At 41.2% G+C, this 12,602-nt stretch overlaps 1 protein-coding gene across 1 annotated transcript; it reads right to left on the bottom strand.

Moving 5' to 3' along the window:
• Nucleotides 1–8,410: 8,410 nt before the first annotated feature.
• LOC308094938 (trypsin-like) lies at nucleotides 8,411–10,990 on the bottom strand. The gene is made up of 4 exons (XM_080441764.1): nucleotides 10,834–10,990; nucleotides 10,242–10,522; nucleotides 9,750–9,868; nucleotides 8,411–8,963 (listed from the first exon to the last, which is right to left on the bottom strand). The coding sequence occupies exons 2-4, from the start codon at nucleotides 10,516–10,518 to the stop codon at nucleotides 8,796–8,798; spliced, it is 564 nt and encodes a 187-aa protein (XP_080297890.1). The 5' UTR covers nucleotides 10,519–10,522; nucleotides 10,834–10,990; the 3' UTR covers nucleotides 8,411–8,795.
• Between the last annotated feature and the right edge of the window lie 1,612 nt (nucleotides 10,991–12,602).

Below are 12,602 nucleotides of genomic sequence, written 5' to 3'. Positions count from 1 at the left end.
AATAGAAAAATTCAAACTCCCAAACTTCACCCACACACTCTCTGAGGGGTTTGGAGTTCAATGGTGCAACCCGGAAGTGCCCCTCCCTCCCCGAACACAAGGTCACACAGGTATGACAGTGGACCTGGGTGCTGCAAGTGTATCACTGCTCGGCACCAGTGTTATAGCCACACTTCAAATGGCCATACTTCGATGACCATTGCTGTTATCAGCATTGGACTAGGTTTGAAGGCCAAAATCTAGTTATTTACATAGGCCTATGGTACATCGTGTTATCAAGTGGAGCATGGAGCACATGCTATTTAACTTGCTTCTTCACACGCATAGGTGTGTGCTGTGTGTGCGTGCATGTGTGTGTGTGTGTGCGCTTGTGTGTGCACACTCGCGCGTGTGTGTGTGTGCATATGCAGAGCTGCAGCAGGGGTGGAGAGTGGGTGGGTCCAGGTTAACCTATAACTAAGTACTGTTCTGTCCTGTGTGGATCTGGGAGAGTTGAAGTCATCATTACCAATGTCCTGCTGAACTCAAGACGATATACCGGGCCTCAAATGTCAACTATCAAAGTGGACCGAAGGAGATGAAGTATTTTGTTTGTTTTTAAACGAGAGATGTCGTCCGAGAGCTTTTTAACGGCGTCAGAAGAAGCAATGCTGAGGCAGCCTGTGATTAAGTTACACAGAATAGGTGTGTACATGTTTTATGTCACTGTACACTTTTCCAGTGGTTGACAAAGTAGCGTATACACTCAAGTAAATATTCGAGACCATTGTAGGCTATTTTAAATATAGAGGCAGAAGGGGAATCATTTATATTCTATCTGAGATGAGTGCATTAATTTGTCCAATAATATATATATACATATATAGCGTTGCTATATTATATCATTGCTGTCAGGTGGAAACCTTGTATGTCCAAAACCGTTCCTTTTTTATTATTATTTTTACGTGATTAGACTCGGCTATTTTCACAATATTTGCGTATTTCTTTAGTAATATTTGTTTAGACATTTAGAGGTGTTCGGGTTGGAGTTATTTAAATAATCATATGGTAGTGTATACTGTACATTAACCACTTCATCCCTATATACTTTGGCTATTTGAAAACAGCCGATCTACTAGCTCACGTCTTGTGAAATGGGACCTTCTTCATCATGTATCAGTATATGTTCATGCCAATACTTTTACTCAAGTATTTTTAATATCAGACTTTTACTTGTAACAGAGTATTTCTACATTGTGGAATTGATACTTTTACTTAAGTAACAAATGTGAGTACTTCTTCCACCACTGACAATGTTGACAATGTTGCACAAATTAAGCTAATCATCTGGGAACCCCCCATCTGTTCTCCCTTCAACCCCGTGTCCACAACATGTTTGTTTACCTAGCGTGTGTGTGCTAGTGCCTGTGTGTGTGTGTGTGTGTGTGTGTGTGTGTGTGTGTGTGTGTGTGTGTGTGTGTGTGTGTGTGTGTGTGTGTGTGTGTGTGTGTGTGTGTGTGTGTGTGTGTGTGTGCGTGTGTGTGTGTGTGTGTGTGTGTGTGTAAGCTGGAGACCGGGAGCAGAAGATGATCTAGACTAGTGCTTGACAACCTCGACCCATGTCCTCGACCCGTTCTGTGCTCATGGATGTTGTTGGTGGATGGATGGTGCCCGTGATTTTCTGCTAGGGCAGTGGTTCTCAACCTTTTCAGGCCGTGACCCCCAAAATAATCATATTTGAACTGGGGACCCCCCACCCTAACAAGCACTTGAAATGTACTGTAGGAGTTGAGGCAATCAATTTTGTTTGACTCGGTTCCACAGATAAATATTGTGAAACTAGTAAATCTACAAGCTCACAACGCCTCGCAACTGCTATTTTAAATAGTTTTGCCACTTTCTTATATTATTTGAAAATTTGGCCAATGTTTGACCAGTTTTTATAGTATACTTCGTTGATTACTTTTGATGCAGTAATGGGTGTAGAAGTAGTGAGATGCTTTTAAATTTAGAACATTATCAGTTGGTAATACAACACTGCTTGCAGGTTATTTCAAAACATGTTATGATTTTGTATCCTTTTTTCCTCTCCTCATTCTCCAACTAAGATGTCTTTCATGCCCAGCTGCCACTGACGAAACATGTCTACAGCAAAAACTGTCATCTCAAACTTCACCAGAGAATTCATACCGGAAAGAAAACCTACCCCTGTGACCAGTGTGGGAAACGGTTCAGCCAGAGCAGTCATCTCAAATCTCACCAGAGAATGCATACAGGAGAGAAGCCCTACAACTGTGACCAGTGTGGGATAAGCTTCCGCCACAGCAATGGTCTCAAATATCACCAGGGAATTCACACAGGGTTGAAACCCTACCACTGTGACCAGTGTGGTAAAGGGTTCAGCACAAACAATGAGCTCAAACAACACCAGAGAATTCATACAGGAGAGAAGCCCTACTACTGTGACCAATCTGGGACAAGGTTCAGCCAGAGCAGTCATCTCAAACAACACCAGAGAATTCATACAGGAGAGAAGCCCCACCAGTGTGACCAGTGTGGGAAACGGTTCAGCTGGAGCTGTCATCTCAAACAACACCAGATAATTCATACAGAAGAGAAGCCCTACCACTGTGACCAGTGTGGGAAACGGTTCAGCCTGAGCAGTAATCTCAAATGTCACCAGAGAATTCATACAGGAGAAAAGCCCTACCCCTGTGACCAGTGTGGGATAAGGTTCAAACGGAGCAGTCATCTCAAAGATCACCAGAGAATTCATACAGGAGAGAAGCCCTACCACTGTGACCAGTGTGGGATAAGGTTCAAACGGAGCAGTCATCTCAAAGCTCACCAGAGAATTCATACAGCAGAGAAGCCCTACCACTGTGACCAGTGTGGGATAAGCTTCAGCCATAGCAATAGTCTCAAACAACACCAGAGAATTCATACAGAAGAGAAGCCCTACCACTGTGACCAGTGTGGGAAACAGTTCAGCCAGAGCAGTCATCTCAAAGTACACCAGAGAATTCACACAGGGTTGAAACCCTACCACTGTGACCAGTGTGGTAAAGGGTTCAGCACAAACAATGAGGTCAAACAACACCAGACAATTCATACAGGAGAGAAACCCTACCACTGTGACCAGTGTGGTAAAGGGTATAACACAAACACTAAACTCAAACGACACCAGATAATTCATACAGGAGAGAAGCCCTACAACTGCGACCAGTGTGGGAAACAGTTCAGCCAGAGCAGTCATCTCAAATCTCACCAGAGAATTCATACAGGAGAGAAGCCCTACCACTGTGACCAGTGTGGTACAAGGTTCATCCAGAGTAGTAGTCTCAAAAGACACCAGAGAATTCACACAGGGTTGAAGCCCTACCACTGTGACCAGTGTGGTAAAGGTTTCAGCACAAGCAATGAGCTCAAACGACACCAGAGAATTCATACAGGAGAGAAGCCCTACCACTGTGACCAGTGTTGGAAACGGTTCAAACAGAGCAGTCATCTCAAATTTCACCAGAGAATTCATACAGGAGAGAAGCCCTATCACTGTAACTAGTGTGGGATAAGCTTCAGCTAGAGAAATAGTCTCAAACTTCACCAGATAATTCATACAGGAGAGTAGCTATACCACTGTGACCAGTTTGGGATAAGGTTCAAACAGAGCAGTCATTTAAAAAAACACCAGATAATTCATAATGGGTCGAAGCCCTACCATTGTGACCAGTGTTGGAAACGGTCATCTAAAATGTCACCAGAGAATGCATACAGCAAAGAAGCCCTACCACTGACAGAGATGTTGAGGGAAAAACTTTGTTCTAAAGTGTAAAGTCACCTCAAGCAACACCTCACTGCAAACTACTTAATTGGACAATGTAGTGACACACACACACACACACACACACACACACACACACACACACACACACACACACACACACACACACACACACACACACACACACACACACACACGCACACACACACACACACACACACACACACACACACACACACACACACACACACACACACACACCTTTCCCCCTGAGGAAAGACAATCTCTTGGCCCCATTATACCACCCAAAGTTCTTACTAAATTACCTTTTCTTTATTACAGTATATCATACTTTCAGTGACAGCGGCGGATTAAAGTTACCAATAAAATAGCATGATCATAATGATGATGATGGTGATGATGAAACTTTGAAAATAGTGTCTTCTGATTGGTGGTTAAGGTGTAGTTCTGTCAGATAACTCACGAATAGATTGAACCAATATTACAGACCAAATATATGAAACAATATTATAGAATGAGAATACAAGAGTGGATGTAATATATTTTATTTTGGCGTTCAGGCTCTGCTCAATTTTTTCTCCCTGCTCAGCATAATTAAGACAACCATCATTAACCTTTAAGAGCAGGGAGATATATATACATAACAACCCCCCATGGGGAACAGAACCAATAGCAGAGCCCACTGGTGGTGCTGGGGTGGTGGTGGGAGTAAACGCTGCATGACAACACCTATGAAACACAAAGCAGACAGAACACAGATGAAGGTGAGCTTAAATAACCCGCCCGATTGGACAGCTGACTGCCACGTCAGAGTATGACGTACTGTATGGGTCTGCATGACGCTGTAAACAGCCCCATAGAATCTCTCTCGAGTGTATGCTGCCAGAACTAACTCGCAGGCTACGTATAATTTGTGGAAAAGGCCTGCAGTTGGTGGCGTGCAGGCCGGCGGGGAAGGAACTGATCCTGTTCTTCCTCTGACACGTAGGCCTGTTACAATTATTACATAATCGGTAATCGCCTAATTGCAATTATTTGAGATAATTGCAATGATTTTGCATAATCGACTGAATTGTTTCCCGTCATCTGTATACATTTATCTTTTGGAAAATGTTCATACTTTTTTGAACATTTTCAAAAAATAGCTGGAAAATGTAATCTACACTTTCACAACATGGCACTCTGATCTGTGGTTCGGCCATTTCCGCTGGTTAAAACAAAATTCAAAGTGTAGAGTAAAGGTATTAAACGTGCCCTATTTAAGCCATAGTACATAATTGTTTTAAAAAAAAGATTTGATTAGATTTTTGGTTTAAAAAGCCTAAAAAAAAAGAAATATAATTTAGATTTATATGTTACAAATAATGTTCAAAGCCAAAAAAAATATTGTACAATTTTGAATGGCAATTATGTGTGTGACAATTAAAATGTCATGGTGGTGACAAAACTGCTGCCATGTGTGCCATAGGGTGGTGAAGAGGTGATTGCTACGTCACCATATTGACATGTTGGTGTGGTGAAGAGGTGATTGCTACGTCACCATATTGACATGTTGGTGTGGTGAAGAGGTGATTGTTACGTCACCATAATGACATGTTAGAGTGGGTGAAGAGGTGGTTGTTACGTCACCATAATGACATGTTAGAGTGGTGAAGAGGTGGTTGCTACGTCACCATATTGACATGTTAGAGTGGTGAAGAGGTGGTTGCTACGTCACCATATTGACATGTTAGAGTGGGTGAAGAGGTGGTTGCTACGTCACCATATTGACATGTTAGAGTGGTGAAGAGGTGGTTGCTACGTCACCATATTGACATGTTAGAGTGGGTGAAGAGGTGGTTGCTACGTCACCATATTGACATGTTAGAGTGGTGAAGAGGTGGTTGCTACGTTACCATAATGACATGTTAGAGTGGGTGAAGAGGTGGTTGCTACGTCACCATATTGACATGTTAGAGTGGTGAAGAGGTGGTTGCTAGGTCCCGAAATAAGGAATCGTCCCTTATTTGGAAACTAAAAAGATGTGTCCCTTGTTCCTTATTTTAGGGGAATTAACCAATGACGCACTTCTTAAAGGAATAGTTCACCCCCAAAATGACTAGTCACCCCATGGAGACTTGAATTCAGGGATATCTTTTTGTTTTTGTCGCATTCCTAAGCCAATAATGTGATGACCGGCAGCGGTTCCGGTAGGAGACACAAAGAGTCTCCTTTGTATCTCCTACCGGAACCGCTGCCTACCGGTCCGCTGGTCATCAAATTATTGGCTTAGGAATGCGACAAAAACGAAAAAATGTCCATGAATTCAAGTCTCCATGGGGTGAAAATACGAATTTGGGGTAAACTATCCCTTTAACAAGTTCAAACATTTCATACATACTACAGTATAATACAGGTTGTTAACCACTTAAACCCTCTAGACTTAGTCAACTGGACCCGAGTTGTCTCTGTAGGCTACTTGGACCGCTACACCAAATATCTTCGCCAAAAAAATGCCGCTCTACAAGCTCACAACAGGTCGAATCGCGACCCGTTGTGGGCTTGTAGATCAGCTATTTTAGTGATTGGAGAATACTTGCTTTCATTCTATGACTGTTGATTCATTTTCACTGCATGCATACACCTTTATTTTAATCCCAGCATGTGGCATTTTGTGTGAAATAAATGTGTGTAATAAAATGATCTGTTCACATTAAGAAGTGATATGTCCATCAGTGAAACAGAACATAGCACTGTAGGCTGAAGGGCTGGGGTGTTCCTACACGCATTGGGTGCTTGTAGATCTGCTGTTTTTGACACATTTGGGCACATTTTTGGAATAGATACATAGACAGACCCACACCGTCAAAATAAATGGGTAAAGAGTGACATCTGCTGGATATAACATTTACTGCAGTAATTCTCAAACGTTTTCGTTTCAAGGACACTCAGCTTGAAGACCATGGACCAGATGGGGGGGGGGTATATATCTCCACATGAAGATATTTGAGAACCACTGGTTTAAACAACATTAGGAAGGAAGACAAATAAGTAACTACACTTTAGAATGACTATTTACTTTATTAAGTAGTGTTGATCCGGAAAAGGTTGTTTAGTTAATGACATTACAACACAGTTGTTAACCCAGGTAGCCTACTAGTTCACAAGGCTGTAAACATGACTAGCAAACACAATATAAATACATGGGCAGTGGTCCATTGGAGGTGATCTCTCCCTACCCCTCCATTGAGACATTTACAACCTGGTGCCTGGCAGGACACGTAGTTGACAAGCAGTACTGGAGGTCTTTTGGGTTCCTTCCAACCTCTTCCAGGTCCTCCTCCTCTACCCTTGCTGGAGGTCTATGCGTCTTTGCATCCGGGGGGAAAAGCTGATCTTATGCTGCCACAGTGGCTCTTAAATAGGAAGCCACACAACAGAGCTCCTCGGAGCACAAGTCTCCGCCAGCAGACCTGTGCTATTTTAATAGCACGGGTCGTCTTGGTAGAACGGGTCGTCTTGGTAGAATGCGCGTGGTTTTTGGTGTCATATGCCATGGGAGTATGTCATATTTGGTGTCATATGGGAGTCGTCGTAATTGACTGGTTTGTTCAAATGCTTGTCTGTCTTCTTCATCTTCATTGTCCTGAACAGTTTCAGCAGTTGATTGGTGTGTTTGATCTATGTCAGTTTTCTCTAGTGCTACATAATGTATTTGATCAAGGTGGCCAATTGTTACAGTATTAAGACTTCGGCCTTGTTGTGGGATCAATTCAACTCTATAGTCCTCTTCTGTGTTACTGTTGTAGATGAGTATGCTTTCTTAGCTTTGGCTTTCTGCGCCTTTGCTTGACCAATGTTAGGTGTTCTCAGAGGGACACACACACTGGAAGGTACTGAAGGTACTGTTCCAATCAAGACTGATTGATCCTGTCATAAATGGCCTTTTGAAGTGACACACCTATTTATAGGATTTTATTTCGTCATGCGTCCCTCTAGCCAATCAAAGGCATTGGTGTCAACATATTGACACGTGTCACGTGGAGCTTGACCAATGTTAGCTTGGCTAGGGGCCATGCTAACACACGGCGGGACGAAGCGAAAACATACTCTCCACCTCCGGCGGAGACAATGAGGACTTTTAAAGTATATTTTGATGACAATCCTTTTTTCCCCACTTTAAAAAAAAACTTTTACTCAAGTCAAATGTTGAATATAGTACTCTTACTTGTAACAGAGTATTTCTACATTGTGGTATTGCTACTTTGACTTAAAGGGATACTTCACTTTCGGGCCGGGGACACATTTAAAAAAAATATTAAAAATAAATGAAAAAAGTTATGGAAAATTCATGGCCCCCTCACGACACGCAGTGTCCTACTAATGTGTGAGGGGGCCATGAATTTTCCATAACTTTTTTCATTTATTTTTAATATTTTTTTTAAATGTGTCCCCGGCCCGAAAGTGAAGTATCCCTTTAAGCCAAAAAAAAAGATTGGTGCACTCGGTCGGTGGAGCTGTACATGTAGAACTGAAGGTGATTGTTAGAGCATGGGTGACTAAACAAAATGTATACACAAGATGAAAAGTGAACACAAATGTGAACAAGATATAAAAAACACTCAGAGACATTTATTTCATGTAGGGAGATCTAGGATCTCAGTTTATTACTAAAGATTAGTATTAATAATCACCACCCACTGGGTTAATCCATTGGTTCTCAAAGTGGGGTACCAGGGGGTCCCCAGCAAAATCATTTTAACCACTTTAACCATATTTATACTTTGGCTATTCACAAATAGCAGATATACAAGCTCACAGCGCATCACTTCGTGTGCTATGAGCTTGTAGATCTGATATTTTTGAAAAATCTTGAAAATATGTGCAAATCTTTGAATATATATATATTTTTAACACATTTTTAACACAAATCTTCTCTTCTGGGGGTCCCTGGCACAAACCGTTTTAAGATGGGGGTCCGTGGCCAAGTACATTTTGGGGGTCCTTGGCACGAAGATGTTTGAGAACCAGTGGGTTAGCCTGCAAATAAGCCTATATTTTCATCTATTTGATGGATCCACGTTATGAACGGGCAGACATCCGTGGCTGTAGCCGGTGAATGACACCACAGCTGCCATTTATTGCCGGCGATGTGCACACCGTGGACGACGCCGTTGTACTCCACTCCTCCGCCAGAATCGCCCTGTGGTCGACAGAGAGAGAGAAGTGGGGAAAATAAGAGCGAGAGTGAAAAGAGAGAGGGAACAAAAGAGAAGGGAGGATGAGAAGAAGGAAAATCCAATCGACATTTCGTGAAATCACACTGGTTCTTTCAAAAAGAACAAACTCCATGTATGTTGAAGTCTATAGCAGTGGTTCTCAAAGTGGTTACTATAGTGTCACAATCATTTGAACCACTTAAACCACTTAAACCATACTTTTGCTATTAAAAAATTGTGTGCAAATCTTTGAATATATATATTTTTTAAATGAACATTTTTAACTCAAATCTTTGCCTCTGGAGGTCCTTGGCACAAAGTATTTACAGGTGGGGGTCCGAGGCCAAATACGTAAAAAGACATGCCCAGAAAGGGACGCAAGGTGAAATTGGTCCATTTTTTATGGCTACAGTACATGTCTATAACATGTGTTGAGGTTAACAACTTAAACCCCAGCATCCATATTGTGGGGAAATCACGAGCTCACAACGACGTGCCGGGACGCGACGCATTGTGAGCTTGTCTGATCTGCCATTTTGGGCGAAAACCTTCCCCACAGAAAACAGAAAATACGCTAGTATAGAGTCCTGAGGGACTCCGGTCAACCATATAGGGGTTTAAGAGGTTAAATGCTAACGCTATAGGGGTGGCAACTGCCATCACCTGGGACCCCAAAGGACACCCCTGACCTGTAATCCGACACACAAACATTTCAACTTCCAGAAAAATTATTGTATTAATTGCTCCATCTACAAATGTAACACACTCACAGCACAGGTATCGGTACCGCTTCCAGGGAGTTGGTCATAGCAGAAGGCGTTCCCATAATCCTTCTCGCATGCTGCTACCTTCATGGTGCCACACTGCAGGGCAGCTGGCTTTGGTCCACCTATTTGGGAGGGACACGTTGCATATGGTATCATTTGCCTTTCTGTTATAACAGATCTGTTACACTATATATGCTTCCATTCACAAAATGTGTACAGAAACACTTTAACGTATAGCTTTTAAACTACATTGATAAGACACAAATTCATTTGTTTTGCTTTGTATATGTAGGTCATTTGTCATATCTGCCCTGTGCAATACTTCAAAGCCTAAAAGCCAAGCAGAAATGCAATTTATATTCATTTGTTCCGGTGTTCAAGCTACAAAAACACAATTAAATCGTTTAATCGCAATTCAAGTGACAATTAATAATCAGGTAAAATGTCATAATCGTGACAGCCCTAGATCTCAGGACAATCTGAATACTAGCTCACCTTTAACAAACCAATTACTGTTTGGAAGCTGGGCGATTTGAGTTCCCCCGTAACCTGCTACTTCAATGCGCTGGCCGATGGCAGGCCTCACACATGGAACAACGGGGTGACCAACACGTTTGAGTCCTGGCAGGATGGCGAAGGGGAGGTGTGGGACGCCCTCCAGCAGCTTCACCACCATGATGTCGTGGCCGGTGGAAGTAAACTGATTGGTTACAGGAATGTTGACTTGCTTTACCATCTTAAACCCGGTGTGTGTGCCCAGTAGCAAAGTCATCGGCCTGAGTGAGAAGGATATAAATGCCAGTGAGAGAATTATTATTGTCGTTGCTTTTTTGTACGGATTACGAATTAATCATTATGGGAACCCATCAGCAAAACAAATGAACTCGGAATCTGTTCTTGAGAGATTATGAACGAATTGACAGCAGTGTACAACTGTTACTTTTTAGGATAAAAGTAACAGTTGTAGCTAAAGTAGCAGATCCACAAGCTCAAAACGCGTCGCTTCGCGCCACGTTTTAAGATTTAAGTAGGGGATTCATTTACAGTACCAAAAATCCCCCAGCAGAACCACGGTTGTATTTCTTACCCTCCACCACAGTGGGCAGCGGTCAGGACATAGCGTGCGCTGATGAGTGAACCTCCACATTCACCAGTACCAGTGCAAGCTGAGTTGTCACCACCACGTGATACCACCTTTCATTGGCGTTACATGGACGACCACCGACCAATCTCTTTTCAATGTTCTTTGCTGCTGCACCTGAAATCAAAACAAAGATTTCTTTAGTTTTTCGACAATCTATTTAATAAAAAAAAAGTAATAATCACAGTTCCTGGGAGGTTGTTATACGTTTCTGATGTACATCACACATTCTAGAACTGTTCCTAATTTATACTGAATTATAGCAATGAAGCATACCATGCTGAAACCTCTTATCTCCATTTTTTACTTTTTGTGTTTTTTCGTAAATGAACGCCCAACTTGATCATACTACAGCGTCACACAAAAGTAGCATTTTGCGTTTTGAGCTTGTAGATCTGTTACTTTTGCTTTTACTTTTGAATTTGAACAATATTAACTGGACATAATGAGGTTTCCATCTGACAGAGATGATATATTCTTTCATTGGTGTTACATTGGCGACCACCGGTAATTCTCTTTTCAATGTTCCTTGATGCTGCACCTGAAATCAAAACACGATTAATTTTGTTTTTCCACAATGTCTTTGATTAAATAAATAACTGTTTTCACAGTTTCTGATAAACATGACACATCCTGGAACTGTTACACTTCGGGTAATGACTAATATAGGCCTTAATTACTTAATTATAGCTACTACGCACACCATATTTTATTTGAAGATCAGTTTTTTAATCAGATCAGATTAGTATAATTTAGGCTTTAGGGTGCTCTACTTCAATGGCTCGCTCATGTTGCAATTGACTGGTTAAGCGAAAAAGCAAAGATGCTATACAGTATGTGCTGTTTCATGACATTTTGGATGCACTTCTACCTGGAGTTTCTCTTGGAATTGTAATTTTAAATTGTGATATGACACAGCAGCACTCTTTAAATCTTTTGCAGTAAGAAAGCAAACTTGTAACAGTTTTATGCAAATATAATCTGCTGATGCACATTAGTGTTATTATAGTTAACAAAAACTAACAAAATATCCAAAACTAGAACTGTAGTTATCTGAATAAAAATTCAAGACGAGGCTACAAATGATAATAATAATAATAACTAACTGAAACTGTTTTGTGTATTTACTAAACTAACTTACTAAATAGAGATTAGTCTACAATATTAGTCTTGGTGAATAAGCTATTTTGTGCATAAGCCTAATAGTTTGGGTGGATGTGAAATCTTATCATCCAATATCTTTAGCTGTGCTAGTTTCATGCGCTGTTGTCAAAAAGCTTTACAAATCTAAATTGTTTTTGGACATATGAGGTTTCTACCCGACAGAGACGATATGGTCTTCCATGACGGAACTCAAGGATAGACCTGGCTCTGCTCATTATCAGAGACATAGCAAAATATATCATTGACCATTTCTTTACTTTGTCACCAATTAATGACCTGCAAAATTATTCCATGCAACTCATTTCTGTTCTCTGTCCATATGACCTGGTCAGTATCAGCAATGGACAGTAATGAAGGACAATTTAAAAAAAAAATTGTACTTTACTTTGTGTATTTGCATCTTTGGACTTTCACTCCACTACATTTCAACGACAAATATTCTACTTTTGACTCCACTGTATTTCTAAAAAGGGAAAAAAGTGCATTATTTATATTTCTGGAAAGCAAGTATTCCAGTTCATTAATATACATTTGACTGAGCAACTTTCACT

The sequence above is a fragment of the Gymnoscopelus braueri genome, assembly GCF_963280865.1.
Source record: "Gymnoscopelus braueri genome assembly, chromosome: 11".
In the NCBI taxonomy this organism is placed as follows: domain Eukaryota; kingdom Metazoa; phylum Chordata; class Actinopteri; order Myctophiformes; family Myctophidae; genus Gymnoscopelus; species Gymnoscopelus braueri.
This window is presented reverse-complemented; position numbering and strand designations above follow the sequence as displayed.